Source organism: Lepidochelys olivacea (assembly GCF_965140295.1).
Source record: "Lepidochelys olivacea isolate rLepOli2 genome assembly, chromosome: 6".
NCBI classification, from domain to species: Eukaryota; Metazoa; Chordata; order Testudines; family Cheloniidae; genus Lepidochelys; species Lepidochelys olivacea.
Window position 1 is genome coordinate 12,534,111 of NC_140416.1, and position 23,023 is coordinate 12,557,133.

The 23,023-nt window shown below is 47.1% G+C and overlaps 1 protein-coding gene across 1 annotated transcript; it reads right to left on the bottom strand.

The window, feature by feature from the left end:
• Positions 1-227: 227 nt before the first annotated feature.
• Positions 228-22,907, bottom strand: LOC311521966 (inner centromere protein-like). The gene is made up of 19 exons (XM_084630723.1): positions 22,746-22,907; positions 22,181-22,319; positions 21,328-21,441; positions 17,483-18,258; positions 16,404-16,455; positions 15,421-15,454; positions 13,918-14,035; positions 12,947-13,040; positions 11,660-11,798; positions 11,450-11,584; positions 9,728-9,739; positions 8,691-8,800; positions 8,232-8,352; positions 5,347-5,442; positions 4,661-4,824; positions 4,366-4,453; positions 3,916-4,026; positions 1,197-1,356; positions 228-559 (listed from the first exon to the last, which is right to left on the bottom strand). The coding sequence occupies exons 2-19, from the start codon at positions 22,309-22,311 to the stop codon at positions 345-347; spliced, it is 2,670 nt and encodes an 889-aa protein (XP_084486849.1). The 5' UTR covers positions 22,312-22,319; positions 22,746-22,907; the 3' UTR covers positions 228-344.
• Between the last annotated feature and the right edge of the window lie 116 nt (positions 22,908-23,023).

Genomic DNA, 23,023 nt, shown 5'->3' on the forward strand with positions numbered 1-23,023 from the left:
GAACACCAACTAAATGAATTGGAGTGGTCTAGAAGTGCCACACAGCAGCATGGGTACACGTAAGGGAGGGGGATAGAAGGAAATAAAGTGACACTGAGGGGGCAGTGCTATAGTTTAGTAGGCCTCGTCTTCCCCACAGCAAAACTTGAAGTTTCAACAAAAACCCACCCCAGACAGGAAGGAAAGTGGCCCTGATTATTTTAACATGAACTTTTATTTAAGCTTTTATTCTATGCAAATATTAAAAAAACCAAAACAGATCTTAGAAAAGATTTTTTTTCTTTACACAAAAACCAGGACAATGTGGAAATGGCAAGTGGACAGAAGAGGGACACTCTCCTTCCTCAGTACTTTTTCAGTTTGTAGGGCAGGCCCAGTGTAGACTTGGTACCGGGAAGGGGAGGTGAGTGCCAGACAGCAGAGCTGGTACGTTTGAAATATCGCGGCTTGTTCTTGTAGAAAATGTCCTCCAGTTTAGGGCTTATGATCAGCCCGAAGAGTGTCTCGATATTTGGAGGGTTGTAGTATTGGTATGTAACAGCTTGATTAAGCTGAGCCCCTGGGAAAATAACCACCATGTTACACTAACAGTCTAAGTAGCACCTCGGTACTCCTGTTAAACCTCACTCCCTTGGTACCATGATTACTGCGAGTCAGTGCATGAAAGCCAAGATCTAAGAGCAACCCTCCAGGCTCTATCGCCCTGCAGAAGGGCCTCACAGAGCCAGCTGTGGAAGAGATTTGGGGTGGGCATGGCAGATACTGAATTCTCAGTACTGGATCAAGGTTTTTCCTGGCTTCATATAGAACCTTACATTCCCCCTCATGCAGAGAATATAATTGGTTTCCAAGGCATCTTTCATATTCCAGGTATCTCAAGTACTATGGAAAACCCACCACTGAAAGAAAGGATTGCCTGGCACTGGTGAACTCCCTAGCCTTCTGATTTCAAACAGTGCAAAAGCGCTTCAGCTCTAGGGATGGGCACAAGGGATTCTGAATTAACAGCTGAACAATAGCACCTGCTCAGACTACCACTCCAAGCTAGTACCACACGGCACTGCAATAAGTTGAAGCCTCATGCACTTCTGGCCTAAATCGTGGCTTCCTCTACTTCTAAGCCTCCCTGAGAAATCTGGGGTCTTCCAAATTCTCATAGATGACGTTTCAGTGGGTATAACAAAATATGCACGTACCGGTGGCCCAGACTGGGATGGGCTTGCGGGGCTGGCTTTCATCATCTGTGGAGTCATCACTGTTCAGATCCAGCCCATAGTTATTTGGATTTACCTTGGGAAATCTGGGTTCTTTTGAGCCTAAAGGGGGCCTTTGATAGGAGTCAGAGACAGGAGATTTCTGAAACCATAAAGAAAAGTTAGATATATAGCCTTAAAAGAAAAACAAAGCAACCAATTACCTTATAATGATACTTCTATGTAGTGGTGCTGATGAGACAGCTTGAGTTTCCAGAAAGAACCCCTGTTGATTTTGATTAGTCTATTAGTTATTTATGACAGAAATATCCCAGGTTCTAGGAGCAGGAGATTTACATTGTGTACTCCAAGAATCACTGGTGCCAACAGCAGGTGGTAGGACAGCAAATATCAGCACCAATAAGTTTAATATATACAGCTTTGCTGCTATCCATACAACACTAGGTTTGAATCACACATTACTGTTCTGCCATGAGTCCCCATGGGCAGGAGAATGAAATAGATACTCTGCCCTGGAGGGAACAAAGGTGAGCCATGGAAGACAGGAAGTGGCAATGGTATGACTCTGGCAGTCAAGGTCACGTTCATACCTGAACTTCAATCCCACTCCAAAACACCAGATCCAGAGATCATGCCTGTCTGTTTATGGGAAGGCAAAAACAGCCACATGATAATGCAGAAGGAATACACTGCTTAAATAATTTAGGCTGGGATTTTCAGTTGATCCCAACTTCCTTAGATCCCTGTGTAGAAAAAACAGCATTCTTCCCCTGCACACCCTGTAGGGGCTGAGCAGGCTGCTTTGGCAGTGCTTCCCACCCATGCCAACGGAGAGGGTTTGTGGAGGGAGGAATTAAGACTTGAACGTGGATCTCTCGCCTAGTAAGCTACCAGGCTGTGCTGAAGCATAACATTTTATGCTACAGGACTGTTTATACAACACTGTTTACTCAGTTGATCTGAGTCACATTTGATGTCAGACATTTGCTGTTCTATAATTAACCTAAAAAAAAAAAACAAGCTAAGTGTAGAGACTCATCTAAAGCCATGTGTTGCCAATAACATTTTTTAAAAATGAACTGTATACAATCAAAAGATCAAACATCAACAATATCATTCTTGGAACAGCAGGAAGTTGCCCTGTTTTTCACCCTCTAGGTGTTCAGCAGCGGCATCTTTCATACATCAGGAATAGTACGGCTGGAAAGCACAACTAAGAGCAGCAACAGCAATTACTCGGATTGTAAACTCACTGATGCTGGTGTCTGTGCAGTACGCTACATGGGACTGAGCACCATTAGCTCACAGGACCTCTTCCTTCCATCTCACTCCCTCCTCACAGCTGCAGAGGCAAGGAAGCTACTTAACACAGCCTGCTTGGTGCTCCTGCTGTTCTACAACAACAAAATCTCCTGAAAAGCACACACGCCTAAGGGGCTTCATACAACCATAAAGTGCTTCGGGAGTCGGACCTTTTTCAAACCAAGGGAAGGAGTCATTGACTCAGTGTTACATATCTTCCTCACCCAAAGAGGACGTGGGCGTCTTGTATTAGTTGTCAGATACTACGCATAGGGGACAAAAGTCAACATTTGAAGAGCCACCCACTTATCCACCTTTGAATTCCTTCTTAAAGTCTCACTCTGCTGTGATGCCTCTCCCGTACCAGATGGAAATGATTTGCAGGCAAGTGCCAAGAAGAGAATTGAATTTTTCTGATACTCTCTGTTCATTGTATAACTTCATTCCCCTCACCCTCTCCATTTGTCCACTTGTCACATCCCATCTGACCCCTGGACTGTAATCTCTCTGGAGCAGGGAGTGTCACTTGTCTGTACAGTGCCTAGTACTGTGGGACCATGACAGGAATTCCTAGCGATAATAAAAGCCATAGGATGACACGAGGTTTTAACATTCTACTCCTGACTACAGGTAAGTGCAACACCTAGTCATTTTTAGAAATAAGCGTAAGGACCCATAAGACAGTCAGTCACTTAGGCCAATTTCAATGCCTAGAGAGTTTGCTAAGAGCAGGAAAAAAATGGCTTTGTTCCAGCATGGCTGAGCAGGGGCAGTGTGTCAAAATGAGACCCACCACCTGCTGCAAGGACATTTCTTATGTGAACCCAATAAAGTTTCCCTCCTTTTTCCAGTGAGCTATAAAATACAGTCACAGAATACAAGACAAGTCAAGTTTCAGATGGTATCAGGCATCAGACAACCAGAAGTTATGGAAGAGGTAGTAGCTGGCCGCTTGAAAAAGCGAAGCTGATCCCATTGTGCCCTAAGTCTAGCTTTTCAGTTTGATTCACCGAACACTTCTAGGCTATAAACACAATGACGTTTTAACGCCAGTGGTGGTAGTTAGAGAGTTCAAAGCAACTGGAGAAACATTGAAGTTTCTCAGCTACCTGGTGTCACTAGAGAGGCTACAATACAGCACAAACTTCCAGGATCCTTCGGGATCTTGCGCCATCATGTGGCCATTTCCCATCACTTGTTTTAAATTCCAAACAAAAGGATTATCTCCATTGTTTCTATGTTGAGCCAAGTTTCTTATGGCTGCTCAGATAAGAGACATCACTGCTCTCTTTGAAGGAGAATGTCCCATACAAAGAGGAAAGATTTCCATGGACCCAGGAAATTATAGCCCAATAGACATTGGAACCCCTGTCTTTGCTCATGCTCTTGGCTCACTCACCTCCACTGTTATATTCAGCCATTTACTGGGAACAATAGCAACAGATTCTGGTGGCTTGGTTTTATTTTCCTGCAGTTGCTGCCGTTCCTGCTCTTCTGGACTCTGTTCCTCCTGTTAACAAATCCAAGTTATACACAGATCACCCTGCTTTCACTCCCATTGAATCTGACTTGTCCTATATGAGAGGCCCTAGTCTCCCATTCATCATCACCTCCATCAGCAGGATGGGACACTACCCTATGAAGGGGACAGACACTCTCTCCACAGTGGAGGAACAGCAGCAATTCTTTGTTAGACTCCAACACAGCCTTTTGCTGATTTGGACATTAGGTAGGCCTCAGTGCTACCCTACACGAGGAGAATGCAGCTGGTAAAGCTAAAGGCATGCTCAAGGCCACAGACATAAATAGAATAAAGTCCACTGCATGACACAGAGTCTCAACTCCCTACCTTCTTTTGGTTTTCCTCCTCCTCTGTAACCACTGCCAGGTCCATCTGCAGGTGAAGGGCCTTCCCCTTCTCTTGCTGTTTGTGACTCCTGGCAAATCAAAGCATAACTAAGTGAGTCAGAAAGTGAGTCATTTCCCATCCAGGATGCTCCAATACCAGCCTTCTGCACCCAGAACCCTCCGCTACAGCCCATCGCTCACACCCTTCTCCTAGTACCGACAAGATCTGCTTTGCCATGCTTGTCGCTCCACCCCCTTCCCTCTTCTCAGGAGTGTGGAAACAGGCTAGCTCTCACCTCTCCTTTGCCTGTTCCACCTGTTGCTGCTCTGCCAGTTTCTTCAGCTCCGCAATCTTTCTCCCTTTGTCCTGCTGTTCACCCTCTCTCCTCTTCTGCAGTAGCTCCTGCTGCTTCCGTTCATCCTCCTCCTGAGAAGGCAGAGCAAGTCCACTTCTTCTATGCTAAACGCGGAGGGTGGGTGAGTTACGGGTCAAGTGCCCTCTCCTAACCTTAATGCTACCTGCTCTGACCCATCTTCATCACCACCACTAGTTTCTTGGACCTTAGTTGTGCAGCCCTGCCCCCGTGGGAGAGGTCAGTAAAAACACCATGCACATCTATGGTGCTATGCAACTCATAATGGTGAGATGCATTAGAACAAACTTGGAGAGTGACCTTACACTGGGAAGGAAAGTAAGTGATAAGGCACCTCAGTCACAAAAGGGAGTAGGAAATTGGGGGGAGGAGGAGGGGAGGAGAGGGAGAGAGAGAGAGACACAGTGTGTGCGCGCGCCTCTCTCTCTCTGTAAGTGTGCGGAGGTAAATTTATTCTGACATACTCATTGGCCTGTTCTCCCACAGCTATTTACTGGTTATTGTTCTGCCCTCTGCCCCATATGAAGCACACTGTGCAGATTTCCCATCATTCTGTTTTTCCCCTGTGAACTCTTCTCCTTACAGATGGTACCTAATCTTGCTCTTACCATCTGCAGCACTTTCTGTTTTCGGGTCTCCACATCCCCAGCCGTCTTAGCTATTTTTTTCTTCATCTTTTCTTCTACCACCTTCTCTTCTCGCACCTGAGAGAATCACACACATCAGGTCTGAACCCTACCTAGCCTTATATGGGACAGTCTTGACATGTTTATCTACAATAGAAAGAAGAGTCAGGAGCTCTTCAGGAGTGCGAGGCCCATCACATCCCATAGGGGACGATGCCTTTCTCTGGAGCGGAGTGAAAGTCCAAAGCCCCAGTGAAGCGTGTACATATTTTAAAAGGCAGATGGCACCCAGTGCAGCGAGTTCAGCCCCAGTCACAGTTCACAGGAGGAGAAGACCATCACCAGGAATACCTGGAAAGAGTACATGAAACAGCATTACACAGAATCCAAAATACAGGATGCCATATTGCTACATGACCTTCATCGGAACAAGGGAAAGCCAGCAGGAAGATGGGCTTCTCTTTTGCTTAAGGTACAGTTTTCTTGCAGGCAAACTGACGTGCAAAATGAACTGGGGACATGGAGGTGAGAAGACCACAAATGCAAGATTCCCTCACTTTAGCTGAGTGGCCTAGCAATAAGCAAGAATGCGTGGAAAGGAACATGTGGTTGAGAGAAGAATACTGAGGACTGTATGTGGTTCTGGTTGTTAGTGCAGGGGAAAGATGCAGTCCTTTAGTCTTTGCCAATAACCTTGAAGGATGGATCCTGAAAAGATCTGCTTTATGCCCCATCACCCAGAATGGAAACAAGCTCTGTAGTGTGTTGAGTTTTCGTCCTCATTTGGAAGAAGAAAGAAAAGGGGGAGAGGGGTTCAGTGAATGTCAACCTTCTCCCAGAGCTTAAGCCAAACCAACCAAGCTGGATCCCCAGGCTCTTGGGCTGCCCCTAGAACAGTGGTTTTCAAACTTTTTTTCTGGTGACCCAGTTCAAGAAAATTGTTCATGCCTGTGACCCAATGGAGCTGGGGATGAGGGGTTTGGGAGGGGCTCAGGCTGGGGGTGAGAGCTGCGGGGTGGGGCTGGGAATGAGGGGTTCAGGGTGTCGGAGGGGGCTCTGGACTGTGGCAGGGGGTTGGGGTGCAAGAGGGGGTCAGGGCTCTGGGAGGCTCAGGGCTGGGGAGGAGGAGTTTGGGGTGTAGGAGGGGCTCTGGGAGGCTCAGGGCTGTGGCAAGGGGTTTGGGGTGCAGGAGGGGCTCTGGGAGGCTCAGGGCTGTGGCAAGGGGTTGGGTGCAGGGAGGGGCTCTGGGTTTGGGGGCGGGGGGGCTGAGGCAGGGAATTGGGGCACGGGCTTACCTCAGGCGGCTCCCAGTCAGTGGGGCAGCAAGGGTGCAGATGCGGGCTTCCTGCCTATCCTGGCACCGCGGACCATGCTGCGCCCTGGAAGCAGCCAGCAGCAGGTCCAGCTCCTAGGCGGAGGCGCGCAAGCAGCTCCACGCAGCTCTCGCCCGCAGGCGCTGCCCCCACCGCACCATTGGCCAGAAACCGGCCAATGGGAGTGCAGAGCTGGTGCTTGGGGTGGGGGCAAGGCGTGGAGCCCTGTGGCTCCCATGCCTAGGAGTTGGACCTGCTACTGGCCGCTTCCAGGGTGTCGGAACAAGTAGGGACTAGCCTGCCTTAGCCAGGCAGCACTGCTGACAGGACTTTTAAGGGCCTGGTCAGCGGTGCTGACCAGAGCCGCCATGAGCCAATCCCTTCCCTGATCCAGTTCTGGGTCGCGACCATGGTTTGAAAACCACTGCCCTAGAACACCAGGTCAACCACACACAGCACATCTCTAACTCAGCAGCACCTACTGATGAAGTGTTGGAGCAGCAGCAATACCCCAGATGCAAACGGTCAGCTCTGGAGCATTCTGCATATTCTCCCTGGTCTCTGCCACATGAGCAGTCTGCAAGAGCGTGCCTCACAGAAGTGGTATAAATAGAGACATCTGTCACACATGCAACTTTCAGCAGAGCTGTGCGTGGTTGTCAGTAGGCTGGAACCAAAGAAAGCAGCTCTTCCACTAGGAACTATTGCATCCAGGTGCAGGGACATTGGCCTTTGCACTGAAGGTGGATTACAGGAGTGGCTCACATGCTTTAGTGCAGTGCAAACAGAGTGACCTCCCTGCTCCAAGTACAGGTCTGTTTGGACCTAAATTTAGGCTTGACCAGGACTGGAACCGAGCTCACCTGATCCAAGCCTGAGAGAGTCGAGTTGTTCTCTGACCAAAGCGCAATACTTCCCATGAACCTGACTCAGCACCCACAGGGCCTGCAATGACTGAGCACACCCACGGCTGCATACTGTGTGCTGTGGAGTGAGTGTGCCAAGGAGCTGCAGTGCCCGTCACTCTGCTGTGCACACACAGCACAGTGAAGTGGTGGCAGCTGGCAGGAGTGGGGCACACAGCTGGCTGGAGGATGAGAGCTGAGCCAACCCAAACCTGAGCACCCCACTCAACCTGGACCCAACACTTGTATTCTGGTTGCAGGGCACAGGGCCTGCTGATAAGACCTTGATCAGCAGAACAAAAGACACCGCTACTAGTCCTCAAAGAGCTTAGAGTACCATAGATACTGAAATCCACGATAGGCATAATTAACACTGTTGCACGGACTTGACAGAGCAGAGCCTTTCCCTGTTGAACAGAGAACTACAGATAGAGCAAAGAGAGTCACTTAGGGCCTAATACCGAGTGGCCTCATTACCCACTCATGGCCTCTGGGGTCAGTGTCACTAGCATCAAGGATTTTAGTAACTGCCGATATGTTTATCACACAGTGAGGCAATCCATCGCTACGCCCTACTGGGTTCACTGCCCATTGCCGTGAGAAAACCCAACTGTCCCCAGGGGCTCTGTTTCCAGGTTGGGTCTCTTACCTTCTCGCTCTTCTCCTCAGTTTGAGAGAATTTCTGTTCCATCCGCTTTTTCTTCTCCTCTTCCATCTGCTCCACCCGTTCCCGAGCCTGCAGTGCCTTCCTCAGACGCTCCTCACGCTTCCTGGGGGATGAGTGGGGGCAGTTAGCTTTGGCTGCACTGCGGATTTGCCCTGGTTACAGCTATCAATGCCCCAGCACTGGAACAGCTCGCGCACTGGTGCACACCCCCAATGCAGAGTGTAAGAGCCTTTCATTGGCTCAGCCTACCCTTGCTTCAAACGGGGGTAAGCGCCATGGCCCCAACGGCAGCTGTACACCATTTCCACTAGCTGTTTGCACTAACGTAGCTGTAGCTAGATACCACGGGCAGTAATCAGGGCAAGTCACCAGTGTAGACAAGACCTTGAAGTGACTCAGAGCTGAACCAGAAGAGGAGCAGCTGGAGGGGTAGCCACTCACAATTTCATCTCCTCGAGGCGCCGTCTTTTCTCCTCCTCCACTTTCTGTCTTCTTTGTTGCTCTGCCTCCTGCTTCTTCCTCAGGCTCTCCAGCCGCTGGCGCTCCTTCTCCTGGGGTGGGCGGGAAGCTCAGATTACACCCAACTGCTAGGGCTTTTTTCTGCCCCAGGCTACTTGGGCACAGGAAGCCAGAGACAACACACCGGGGAACTGCCGCCTCAGTCAGAGACACATGCACACTCCCTCTGGAATAGGCACGTGTGGTAGGAACGAGAGAGTGCCGTTTTGGCAGCAGTGCTAGTTCAACCACTCCATTTCCTGAAGAAGAAAAGGAGCTCGGAGGGGGAGTGGGACGGGTCCTGTGAGTAAGACACCTCAGGCCCAATATCCTCTGCAGTACCTGTTTCTGCTTGGACACAGTCAGGCAAAGACACCATCAGTGACTGTGCTGCTGTATTCACCACAAAACGCTACTAGCCAGTGTCAGTGCTACAAATATGACGATTCCTCCGTTCTTCTGAGAGCCCTGAAGAGGACCCCTTTATGTCCTTTTTAGACACATGGTTTTTAGTCTAGAAGATAGAACGTAAGACCCTTTAAGTCATCTAGTTCATTTCCAGTGGCCAAACCATGATTGTTCCCTACAGTATATTCTCCAGGGCTTTGGCCAGCCTAGTTTGAGTGACACAAGTAGTATCACTTCCACCATATCCCCTGGAGATCATTTTACACACCATGAGATGTCCAATAGCAATCCCCTTCAGAGATTCTCAGTTTGTATTTGCCATGACTGAGTTTTATCCAGGTACTGTAAGATCCCCTTTGGGCCATTCTGAACAATTCTACTCACTTCCAGGTGTACACACCATCCACATGCTGCCCAGTACATCATTTCGCTCTCAGGTGAGACTCAGAAGAAATATTAGGTCTGCATGCAGGTTAGTGATGAGGTTAAAGAGCTGCCAGTGCCCATTACAGAGGTAATAAATGTGCCCACTATGAGTCCACAGACCCTGTGATTAAGGAGTCATTACTTACAACAAAATCCCCCTGTTTAGATATAAAAGAGGAGAAACAAGGATTACTGCTTCTGGAACTAGCCAAGTAAACCTAGAACCACAACCTTTGGACTCTAGTCTCATCTTGCCCAGTGGTTAGTTACGATGATCCTACCGCTTTTGTTCTCATTGCACTGCTTGTCTTACAACTGTCCAGCAGCCTGCTGGACAGCAGAGACCCAATTTCAAATTCAAAGAAGTGTCCACTGACCATCCTAGAGTTTGGGCTGAACGTGACAGGGTAGCCAAGATTTCTCTACATGCATAGGAAAGCTTTAAGGAGTTGATGTTCAAGGTCACAATATGTGTTGAGACTTTGATATTAGTTAACTGATAAGGGTAATGGAAGACCAGATTCATTATGATTTTAAGGTGCTCCTATTCCATTAAGGGGTTATAAAAATGCACATTTTCAAACATCTAAAAATTCATCCAAACCTTTGTTTCCCTACATGATCTTCCACTCACCCCAATGCAACAGCTGATGCCGCCACCACTACTCCAGGACCAACCTATACTCCTGGGGGAAGTCTGTGCCACTGTGCAACGTAGAATTTTGCAGAAATTAATGTTGGGCATGCAGAATTTCCTTCCCCTCCACACAGAAGTCGGCTACAGAGATGTTGGCCACCACTAGGGGCTGCTGGACCAGCTTGCAAAAAGAAAACAAGGCCAGGGGCTGAAGTGAGTGATTTGGAGGGTTCCCAGTAACTGCAGTTCCTAGTACACCCTGTAGGAAGGAGGTCGCAGCACGCAGGAATCTCTGTGCAAGCCTGTGACCCAGCATCAGGCTGTTTCTCCCTCTGGATCCCTGTGCTCTAGGAGGGCAGGGTCTGTGAGTGCGTCAGCTGGGAGGGGGGGGCATGGCTGGGCTCTGCGGGAGGTAGGGAGTGAGGGTGTCTGGCCCCCAGCTGGGCTCTGTGGGGGAGGGGGCAGAGAAACAGGAACTGGGTTGTCGTAAGGGGTTGTTTAACGCTCTATCCCTAGTGCAATATGTGTGTGTATTGTTAGAGACATACTTGCTGACAGGTAATTTTGAAATAAAATTGCCAAAATTGAAACTGGCATGATTATATCGTGTTATTTTGATAAATAAAATGTGCAGAATTTTAAAATACTGTGCACAGATTTTAAATTTTTTGGCGCAGAATTCCCCCAGGAGTACAGGCAGCCATAAAGACAACTGCTACAGGGGAAACTATCCAAACCCAGTACTTAGCATGGAAGAGATTGTCAAAAGGAATTTCAGTGGGTTAAGCTAAAAACTACAGGCAGTCAATTTCATGCTGATGAAAGATACCAGCATGGCAATGCACTCCTGTACATCCCTTACCCTGACACGGCCTATGCTGTACTCTTGCTGGGGACAGAGGAGTTTGCTCTCCCATAACACCAGTGCATCTCACTCTGGAGGGAGCATCTCCAGACATCAAAGGGGAAAATAATCTCCATGGCCCATTCAGTTTTTAGCCTCTCTGCCAAGACCACCGAGAGGAGAGAGTTTGGGTGCTGGATCGGACATTCAGTCAGCATATTAGAATGGGAAGAGTTGTGATTTAAGTTTGTTCCTTGGTACCGTTCCTCATTTGGAATCTTGAATCGCTTGTGATGCAGATTTGCAGTGCGTATTTCAAAGTGGACAACCCTGCCCCACACATTTGCTCTTCCCTTCTCACCCTCAGGGAAAAGGCATCGTCTCTACCTTGGAATCAGGTCGGGTAGGAGTGTTGCGTTTTATAAGGTTTTTCATGACACTACTGTGCCCCGCAGACCCTGGGGTTACGAGCAGCTGGTTCTTCTGCACCGTCTGCAAAAAGTGTTTGAATGGACGCACGACCTATGAGGAGAGCAGAGGGCATCAGAAGGGGATCCAGAATAGGGAGAGTGATGTGGGGCCATGGAATCTACTTACCTTGCTGGCTGGGCTGGGCGAGGCTAGAGTCTTGCTGGCAGGAGAAGAAGTGGTCTTATCATATGAAGGAGAGAGGTCACAGTCTTCTAGCTGCTGCCCATTACACAGCTCATCCACTGCTTGCTTATAACTCTGTCTCCTGAAAGAATAAAGGGTGGGTTATAGTGATGCAGCACAGGAAACATCATTCCTGGCCTCCACTTCAGCCTTTAATTAATTTTATACAACCCTTCCTGCCTACTCAGCACCATCAAGTGATCTGTGACGCCTATGTGAACACACCACATATTCAGAACACACAGCCATGAAGATGCTAGAAACAGGGGATGGGAATAGGTGCGAAGGATGGAGGGTTACTAGACTTATAAAACAATAGTTGAGATAGCCTATCTCACTAAGCAACCACAATGTTGTTCTCCAGCCCCAGCTTCAGGAAGTGATAGATGTGAGTTTCTGATAGATGCCAGATTGTCACAGCCAGCATCAGTAACGCAAGGTGGGCCAGGGCATGCGGCATAATCGAAAATGTGTTGTGTACTGTCCATACCCAGCACCATGTGAAAGGTTTAGTTTGCTTTGAAGAGTTTTTGTACATTAGCTTATTTTTAGTGCCAGAATTTGCTGCCACTTTTCCCAGGTACCCCAACTACAGGAGATGCTGTAGATTTCACAAGATCAAACAGAGCCTGAATAGGGGGATAAGAGGTTGAAAAAGGACAGAACTGAGAGCAATAACTGCATTTAAATTGGCTTTAGTGGATCTTTTACTATCATTCTCTTGTGTATGCAGGAGAATCAGCAACTGGGGAAGTAAAGGAAAGAGCCAAGCCCTTAGATAGTTTAGGCACTTAAGAGAAGAGTCTGTTCAAACTATTCTATGAAGTTGCTGCGCAGCCATCCTTAGCCACCCCACTCCTCCCCTCCAAGCAGCACTTAGAAACTTACAAACACAGTTCCTTACTATGTCCCTGGGGGGAAGAGGGTACTATTCCTATCCCCAAAATGGAAAGTAGATATAAGTGACTTGCACAGAGTCGTACCTAGGTTCCAGTCCCATCTGTGCCTAGTTCACTAGGCCATGCTGCCTTTCAAGGGACCCTATTTTGTATTAAACTGATGAAAATCTATTACCCAAAAATGTTGGCACATTATGTGGATTTGAAACCCTCTTTGGCCAACCATACCAAAGCTTTCAACCAAGGTACTTGATAGATAAAAACTTAGTCATTCCAGATCACTAGTCTATTTCTTTTCTCTCCCCTAGCCTGAGGCCAAGGAGGAACATACCGGATACTCGAGGGCTGTTCTGGTGGCTTTGCATTCTGGGGCTGCTCCCTTCTCCCTCTGCTCTGAGAAGTGCTACTCGTTTTCAAATGGCTCTCTGTGAAGAATACTACAGTTAGTTCCACATGAAAAGTTTCCTACAGCAGAGGTCCGATGCCAGAGGTTCTTGTCTTCATGGCTCCCAAGACAAGCCTCATAAGCATACTGCAGAACACAACTGCTAAGAGCTGTGCCAATCAGAAACCTTATACTGAGATAAAACAGGAGCACACTAGCTATTTTAAACACAGGTTTTGTATGCATGCATTAACCAACATCAAAGAATAGTATTAGAGTATGCACCTTGTATGATCACACGCCCCTCTGTGTGGAGACCCTTGATGAGACAGATAGCATGCTAATCCATTAAAGGATTTTGGACACTCCACCCGCACCCCAATAAAATGCTCTAACAGGATCCTCCAACCAATGCCTCTTATGGGATTACACATTTCCTACAGTAAAAGCTGATCCCATCTCATAGTTCCTCATTTTGCAGCCCCTCCCATCTCACTCTGCCTCAATCTCATCTTGTTCCACCTGAGTTTGTTTCATGTATCACAAGATAGTGTTACTAGTCCAAACACTAATTACTTTTGCTCTTTAACACTAGACACTGAACTAAACTGAAGCTTGAAGATATTTTCCTCTACAGTTCCCCACCCATTAGTTGGGCAGACTGAAGTTGTTTGTACAGACTCTGTCCAATTGCTCATTTATATTTTGCACATTTATGAAAACCCTCTGCTGAATGATCTAGCACAGGACAAATCTTACTCCCCTCTGGAGACAGCAAAGAGCCCTTGCAGGATAAGTTTGGTCAATAGGTGGCAAAGATGCAAGACAGACTATCGGATCTTTCATAAACCCCCAAGGGACCTCCACAGTCCCATGCTTCCTTGCTGTTCCACCAACACAGTTTTAGCAATATTTACCGTTACAATTTCCTGTCTGCTGCTTTGCCCCATTTGGTGGTTCAGCCTGAGCTGAAAGTTCTGCAACAGGGCTGCCTTCACTTGGAATAATGAAGGTTTTCTGCAGGTGTTTTGGAGCCTGTGGGAGAAGGAAGCAGATTTTAGCAAGACTCCCCCCCACAGAAACAGGGCTTCAACAAGCACTGTGTGTCTTGGGAAGGGGGAAAAGGAGGATTGCAAAGCCAGTGACTCTGGATGCACTCTTCACTGGTTGCAGCCCTGCTGCTAACAAGCCAAGAACTGCTCTTTTCCTCTTTGTAATGGCAGGAGGGCAGACCCACAGAGTGCTGTTCTGGCTACTACGGACACAGGATGCCTGCTCATGGAGCAAAGGCACAGCAGGGTGGGAGTGTTACAGATATCACCCCCAAAAAGCAGAAGTGTCAGATTTGTCCTTCTTCCACTGGGACTTTAAGGTCAAGATTTTTATAGACTGACTAGCAAGTTTGGGTGAAACAGCTTTGAGAGGTCTGATTTTCAGAGTTGGTGCTCAGCAATTTCGGGGGGGGGGGGGAGAAGGGAGGAGAATCCCTTCAAGAGTTTCTAGTTGGACACCCACAAACTGAGGCATCCAAGATCACTAGTCACTTTTGAAAATCTTGGCCAAGCACCTTTAAAAGTCAGTTTTAAACAGCCCTAGATTGAGGCTGCCAGGCAGCTAGTGAGGGAGGCAACAACCTCCCTGCACCAGAAGGATTAGAAAAGGCACAAGCTCCATAGGCATTAGCACCTCTCCTTATAAACAAGGCACTGCACCATAACACTCAAGCCACACAGCTCCCCTGCATAGACATGTGTGAGAAGTGAGGAAAGCAAGTGATTCAATCAGAAGCCTACACAATCTGGGTGCATACGTCTTCAGAAGGGTCTGTCAAAGCTCAATGGAAGCAAGTTGTAAAACAATGCTGACTTGTGAAATGAAATTATAAAATGTTCTGATACAAAACCCTAATTTTACTCATTTGTATTATGATACCGCATAGAGATTCCAACAGAGACTAGGGCCCAGTTATGTTAGGTGCTGTACAAAACAGTAGAGCTCTAAGGAGCTGACATTGTAAACAGACACAGAAGAGTGAGTAAAAGTGATACAACATAAAAGCAGAAGATTGGACACCAAGACATGGAGGGTAAGGGACAGATTTTTAAATACAAATATTGTTAAAGATCTGTCCCTAAGTGACTCACCCAAGGTAATACAGGAAGTCTTGTATTTGAAGCCAGGTCTCTGACATCATAGTCTAGTGCCATAATATACCAAAACCCAAGTTGAGGGGTCTTTACTTCCTCAGAAATTTTGACTCAGACAGTTGAGACAGAACAATCCCACAGACATATTCTCCAGTTTCAGTGACAGTGATTCTATCAGCTCAGCAGAGAGATCTAGACTCAGGAGCTGGCAGCTAAGAAGCAGTACAGTTAACTGACTGCATTTGTCCTAGGAAAGCCTGACCTGGGCCTTACCTTGTCACATTCAGCATTTGGTTCCAGTTCAGGCCTGAAGAGAGAGAGGTGTTTTGACAAGTTATCTGCTCTCACAGAGGAAGTAAGGAAATTATGGGTTTTATTCTTGTGGTGCCTCAGTCAGAGGCTTCTAGGCACCTCGGAAGAGCACATTACTGGTGACCAAGATCACAATCTGACTGTCTGCTTCAGTATATTAATTTTATCTAAGTGTAGTGGGGACAAGATATTCATTCTGATCAATGGAAGAACTGTTCGCACATGCTGGAGTCAAGACTCATACACTGAACTCTAACTCCACAATCTTCAGGCAGAGAGTGAATTTACTTTAGCATGAGACCCAAAAACATAACCCTGTTTGAACGGGCCAGATGGGGATGGCACAGTAAGTTGCTGAGCTATATGCTAGTGAGTTTATGCCCCTTGTAAAAGGTCTTAGCATTGCTCAGGTCAAAAAGGTAGGATATGCCAGAGCCCTGGGGCACAGACAGATGAGCCTGCCCTACCCTGCAAGTCTTGGGGACCACAAACTGCACACCTCTCCAATCTGGTGATGGGGGTGGAAAGGGAAATTAGTTTACAGGGGTCAGGAAGTTAGTAAGATACATGGGACACAGCAAACCGGAAATATTCACAGACAGAGCCTAAGGGAACAGTTTCTCAGTTAAACTGGCCAATATCTTGCAGTGCACTGTCATTCTGCACAAGCTGAAAACAACCATTCAGCCTTTTTAGGTAGCTCAGTATAGATATTGGAGAGGAAGAACAGATCATATCAGTCTTTCTGTTGGAGAGGCTTGCAAAATGGTCAGAGTCTGACGAAGGGCCAGAAATACGTGGCATGAAGAGTTTAACTACCAACCTCAAGCACAGGTGAAGGTTACAGAACAAAGTATTCATTTAGTGGCTAGGCATAGGAACGACCTGTACAGTTTCCTGCAAGATTTTCCATAGCTTCTGCCTATTTGACAGAGCAGCCTCACCTGAAATTGCTGGTTGCATCTTCATCCACAAATACCTCCAGGGAGCTATGGCCTGGAAGAAAAAGGATAAAGCAAGACACTAGCTAGCTTGGTGCTCTTAATCGGATGCATCCTATAAGCAGCTACTCCTGTGCAATACAGGCCCTCTCTCCAAGGGACATATTGCATTCCCACCCATAGATTTCCATATGAGCTCAAAGCACCCTTGCTTGACTTTCTACAGCTAGAAGTTGCTACATAGTGCAATGAACTTGAGAAGCACCATAATGGCCCAAAAACCATTTCAGTACCTCCCAAGCTTCCTTCCGTATCAGCTGGAGTAACTCTGGAAATACAGAAAGATGTACTCAAGTCTGTATTATGGAGAGGTCACTAGTAATTCCATAGTTAAAACTGTGGAGAATTTCAGTTAGAAAAGGGTTTAACTCCTCATTAGGGAAGAAAGCAAGTGTGTTTTGTATTTCTGGTAACTACCCCCAAAGAATAAGTGCACAAATTCAATATTCTGCAGCATTAACAAGGAACTTCAGTAGGTTAGGACTCGGCAGCTACTATCTGAAGTTTCATGACTTATGTTTCTCTTGCCATCAATTTACACACGGCTTTAACTTCAATTGGCTCTCCACAGCGTCTCATGCATAGGTTAGCTTTCCTTTTTTTTTTTTTAGTTACAGTTTTTACTATTACTGTATGACAATAGCGTGCCATGCATTTAGTTTTGTTTGCCTAAAATCCATGTGCTTCAGCACTTAACTGATGCAGCTGGAAGCCACTTTGCTTCTACAAGCAAGAGAGTTTAAGGAATTGAATATCAGCAGACACTTTCAAAGCCCAGAGGCTGTGCAGGAGAGGGGTGGTCTGGAGTTTGAGCTGGAGAGACAAGAGGACTGTTAGGCCTTGAAGCTTTAAGACACTGTAAGGTGAGCTTTAAAAATTTCAGTTGTACCGCCCCTGCACAAGCAGCATTGCAGGTGGCTCCGAGCCCCTCTGAGTCAAACAACACACTGATGGACAGACAGAGCAGTGAGGCTTTGAATAAAAGGACACAGTGAATTGCTTTTCAGAATTCACAAACTTACAGCTCACATGGCTGGAGGCTGAAGAGGACTCCCGAGCTGCCTTCTTCTTAGAGATAGCCCTGCTGATAGATTTCCGGATCATGCTCTCTCTTTTGCTGGCCAGAGAATACTTCTCTGCTAGCGAGGTCCTGCGGTGCTTATGGGACTTACCCCTCTGACTTCTGCGTGTAGAGGGACGGCTCGATTTGGAGCTTGTTGAGGTCCCTGTGCTGTCCTTCAAGTCCTGGAAAAGCTCCTTTTCTGGCCCCTGAGCAGAAACAATATTCTCATCTCCAGGCTCCCCATTTACAGGAGCTTTTGGCGTGGACGTATTTGCTATTCTAAAGTTGGGATCACCCCTGTCTTCTCCTGTCCCCTTGGCCACAGGAGTGTCAGGGATCACCAGTGCTGAGGCTGCAGACATAGGCTGAAGTTCAGTAACCTTAGGCTCCTTGGGAGCTTGGTCATCTATACTCAGGGAGATGACCTCCAAGGCCTGGTCGATTATTTCAGGCCTATTCCCCTTCAAATACAAGTCAGCACCACTGCGGTTGTCGACACTGATTTCCGTTAAGGGAACCCGCCCTTCTACTAACAAGATTGTTGGTTTCTCAGCCACTGCCTCCAATGAAGCAGGAAACTCCGTTTCAACCTTGGAGTGGAATCTTTTTGTTGAAAAAGAAGCATCGACTCCCTGTTGAACATCACTGGGTTTTTCCAGTCCCTCTTTGCTTCGGAGCCTTTGGGAAACTTGCTTAGAGGATGCTGGCTTGAAGCTGCTTCTCCTTCTCGATAACCTTAAAACAAAGACATATTTTTAAGTCAAATGAGGCAGGATTTTTCTCTCCAGCCATTTCAGAACCTAAAACGGACATCACTGATTGTAGACACGACTCTCAGTATTTTTTACATGCAGCTATGCTTATTTTCCAGGTACAACTATTTTTAATGAGATTAAGTTAATAAAACACTGCACCGGAACTCAGGAGTCCTGGATTCTATTCCCTGTTCTGCCTTCCTTTGGCTCAGTTCCTACCCCATATCTGTAAAATTGGTATAATGATACTTATCACTTTTGTAAAGCACTTTAAGATCTACTTATCATAAGAGCTAAATAGTACTACTATCAAAGTGTTTAGAAAGATATTATAGGCTGAAGTCCCCCAGTTATAAAAACTACCATTCCATTTAAAACCTCATTGTCTTTTCCTGGATCATTCTCTCACTCTTTACTAGGGATACTAACATGCAGATAGGATCTCGATCCTCAGGAGTCCCAGTTGGGGATACCATGAAACATGGGGCGGCCTGCTAGAAAGGAGCAAAGCAGATAGGCTCCAAAGAATTAAATGTGTAGCACTTGGACAGGAAAGGGGAACATAAAATGATGTAGCAGTATCTGAAAGGGCAATGCTGTGTATGTGGGAGGAATAAGTACAAATAGGATGAAGTTGCCTAAAGAATTTTTACCCGCATCATCAAAAAGCTTTTCCTGCAGAACGAGGTCCGTCTCCAGCATCACGGCTTAAATTAATCACAACTGACTCAATGTACAGAGCAAGCAGTGAGAGCAAGTGAACTTCTGAAATGAGATCTTGATTGCACACAGCAGTGTCCTTGTGTAACTTGAGAGAAACAAAAAACCCCAGCATCATGTGATCAGATCTTTTTCTATATGGAAAGACTCAGAGTTCAGGGATAACTTCCTCATGTACCTTGAGATTTCCCTAAGTGGGAGGGAGTGTTTAAAAAGAGTGACAAATTGACCATTCCAGAGAGAGAGGCCTAATTTTGAGAAGGTGGGTTTACATCACTTCTGAGAAACAGAACCATTTAAGGGGTCTCAAGTTGGGCACCAAAGAAAATCAAGTCAGTTTTGAAAATCTTGGCCTAGGTGACTAAGCACAGGGAAGTGTGAATTTCTTTAAGACACCACTCTTTTTTGGAGGGTGGGAGAGTACTAACAATGTAATTAAGCAGCTAGCTTCTATCTGGACATTTATGATTCCTCCCTGCTCTAGGCTCTGGACATGTTCTCCTCCCTTCCCATTCTTTACCATCCAGTTTCAGCCTCATATTTAGTTCAAATCTCTCCTCCCTTCCTCCCCCCATGGGTTTATGGTTACTGAAACAATACTGAGCACAACGTACCCTATGCTTGCAGCAGTTCAGCTGCATACAATGCAGACAGCTCGTCAGGTGTAGGCAGTTTTTCCTACTGTACACAGATCATTAAAAACATGTACCCCTCAAATGTCAGGTATCAGACAGCACACCTGTCCTAGATGGATTAAACCAGGGTTGGCCAACCTGTGGCTCCAGAGCAACATGCGGCTCTTCAGAAGTTAATATGCGGCTCCTTGTATAGGCACCGATTCCGGGGCTGCAGCTACAGGCGCCAACTTTCCAAGGTGCCAGGGGGTGCTCACTGCTCAATCCCTGGCTCTGCTATAGGCCCTGCCCCCACTCCACCCCCTCCCCGAGCCTGCAGTGCCCTCACTCCTCGCCCTCCCCCCCAGAGCCTCCTGCACACCACGAAACAGCTGAACAGAAGGTGCGGGGAGGGAGGGGGAGGCGCTGATCAGCAGGGCTGCCAGTTGCGGGGAGAGCTCATTGGGGGCTGCTTACATATTACTGTGGCTCTTTGGCAATGTAAATTGGTAAATTCTGGCTCCTTCTCAGGCTCAGGTTGGCCACCCCGGATTAAACTTTGTGAGCTTTATAGAAGTGGATTGGAAGGACAGATCTGAATGGAAATGATGGCTACTTTGCAAATGAGGTATAGGAGAGGTTCCAGGCCTAAGGAGTGATAGAGAAAAGAGTCTATAGAGAATTTAGAGGGCACAGCAAGGCTGGAGCAGGCAGACAGCAAACATCCTACTTATAACCCACAAATTTAGTTTTTGCATCAGAAAACAAGATGAAAATGGTTGCTGGGCCATAAAGAGAGAGAGGGTTTGACAAATATTTGAGGTACTAAGATTTCCTGAATCTGTGGTTTTGTTTTCCTATTTTCAAGTGTTTCTTCCCTCTGTAGTGTGTGTTTTTTCCCCCACAGAGCAAACAACAACAGAAACTGACACATGATACAAGGATAACCCTGAAACTGACTATATACAAAGGCTGTCAAATACACAAAGTAAACAAACTGATAAAGCCTTAGGGTAAAAAAGACTAATAGAAATTGACACATTAAGTTGATAGTGTACTCTTAGTTTAACAATATTTAGGAGAGAAGAGACATTGGCTTTCTCCACAGTTTTATTCTTAGGAACTATTTTTCATCTTGAAGGACAGGTGTATAAAACCCCTCTTCCTATATTTTTTTGGAATCACACCCTAATTAAAAATGACATTTAAAAAGCCAAACATAATCACCTACGTTAGACACTTAGCTTATAAAAGTGGATCCTAGAAATCCACTTTAAATTTAAATCCATGCCCTTTGAATACTTCTTGCATTTCTCTCACCTTGGGCAATTAAAATAGAAAAGTCAGTTTCATTTTTAATTTATAGCTTCTAAAAATTTCACTTTCAAGTTATCATGCATTAACACAAAGGATTAGATTGCAAACAGTTGAAATAATGTATTTTTAAAAAGCATTCATTGGGATAAAAAGACCAAGGAATATTTCCATTTGTCTTACGTTACTGTAAACCACAAGCTTATACAAAACCGAGATTTTGAACTAACTTTGACCTGGTAGAGTCACATTAAGTATACGAATAATGTTTAGGTTAGCACATGTATTTAATTATCGATACAGGTGTGTATATATTTTATTTTAATGGGTAGTTTACTTTTGCCTCTGGCTTGTTTGGTTCTGTAGTCTGTTGGCACAGGAGCTCCAAGGCAACCACCTACCTTTTTCTGGTCAGTTCATTGTTCTCATCCTTAAGAGATAACGAGCGCTTCTTCCTACGATATTTCTTCTGTGATGGTGTTTTGGGCATCAGCTCAGGTTCAGTGCTTAAGTTGCTGTTAAAAAAAACAGCACACAAGAGAAGGAATTTATTTCCTTGCCTGAACACCATGCTGTTCAACCCTTAGCAGCAGCATGTTGTTCATTACAGTGGGAACAAGGCCAAGAGATGCCAAAAGTCCAAGATACCTAGGGAGGTGATGCAAACACCATCCTTAGAAGTTTTTAAGGCCCGGCTTGACAGAGCCCTGGGTGGGATTATTCAGTTGGTGTTGGTCCTGCTTTGAGCAGGGGGTTGGACTAGATGACCTCCGGAGGTCTCTTCCAACCCTAATCTTCTACGAAGTCTTTCTGATCAGCAGGTTAGGGACATTCTAGCAAGACCACAGACACTGAACACAAAAGGCTAAAACAAAGTGCCCAGCATACAGACAAATCACTAGTAAGCAGAGGCAAAAAAAAATGTTATAGTAGCAACTGGAAAAGCCAGGCTCCCCAGTGGCCTTTAGTTTGAAATCTCACTGAGACTGGCATTAAAACCAGTCCCTGAGGACTCTCAATTGCAATGGTTAGAAGTTCCCACTGGCTAATCCTATAAAACAGTAGGGGAAAAAATCGTCAAGCAAAGGCTGCTTTTCACAGGGGCACATTTGCACAGAGGGGCTGAGGACTCAGGGGACGCACTGTCGCACACATCAGAAGGATCCCGAGTACTGACAGCTGAGAGAGAAGGAAGAGCCTGTGGATGAGCCCATCAGAGACAGCTCCGCCCTTCTGCCACCCTGATGGTCCTACCTATCGAACATCTTCATGGCCTCCTCCTCAATTTCCCGCAGCCATACCAAGTGCTTGTGCTCAACATTGCACAAGAACTCGGACAGTTTCTGACAGCAAACCTCCAGCAGGTGAGTGGGACCCTCCGCCATGGCTCTGCCTGAAACACAAGGGGGGGTGGGGGGGAGCGGGTGTTCATTAGCTCCTGCCTGCAGCACCGTTCACCTGGGACACCAAAGCCACTCGCACTTCCCCCCAGCTGCTCCCCACAGGGCGGGGCAATGACACATTGCCTCAGACCACACCGGGGGCAGAGGGCGCCCGCCTCCCTGCCCGGCCCTGGGGCACAGGGCTTGGCCCAGGCTGTCAGGGATCCCCAGCCCTCACGCGGGGGGGGGGGAGGGAAAGAGGACCCAGCAGGGTCCATCTCCCTGCTCAAAAAGAGAAGAAAAAGGACCCAGGCATCCTGCCTAGCCCCGCCTCCCTCAGTCGCGGGGGTGCAGAGCCCCAGCAGCACAGCGCGCGCGCAGGCCGGGGAAAGGGCGCCCCGTGCAGGTAGCTCCCCTCCCCCCCTCCAGGTACCAACCGTCCCCCAGCCCGGGCTCTTCTCCGCAGCAGCAGCAGCTAGTGCATTCCCCGCAGAGAAGACCTCCAGACCACAGAGAGGACGGCTAGAGCGGCCTCCGTAGGGCTTTGAAGGAAACACGTTCCGCCTCAGACACCACACAACCCTCCACATACGTCAAGCGATTCCTTCATTAACTGGCACGCCCCCCGCGGTCATCCGAGTCCGCGCCAATCACAAAGCGCCCTGCCCGAGCGCCATATTCATTGGCTCCCGGCTCCGTCCGTCACGGCCAAGAG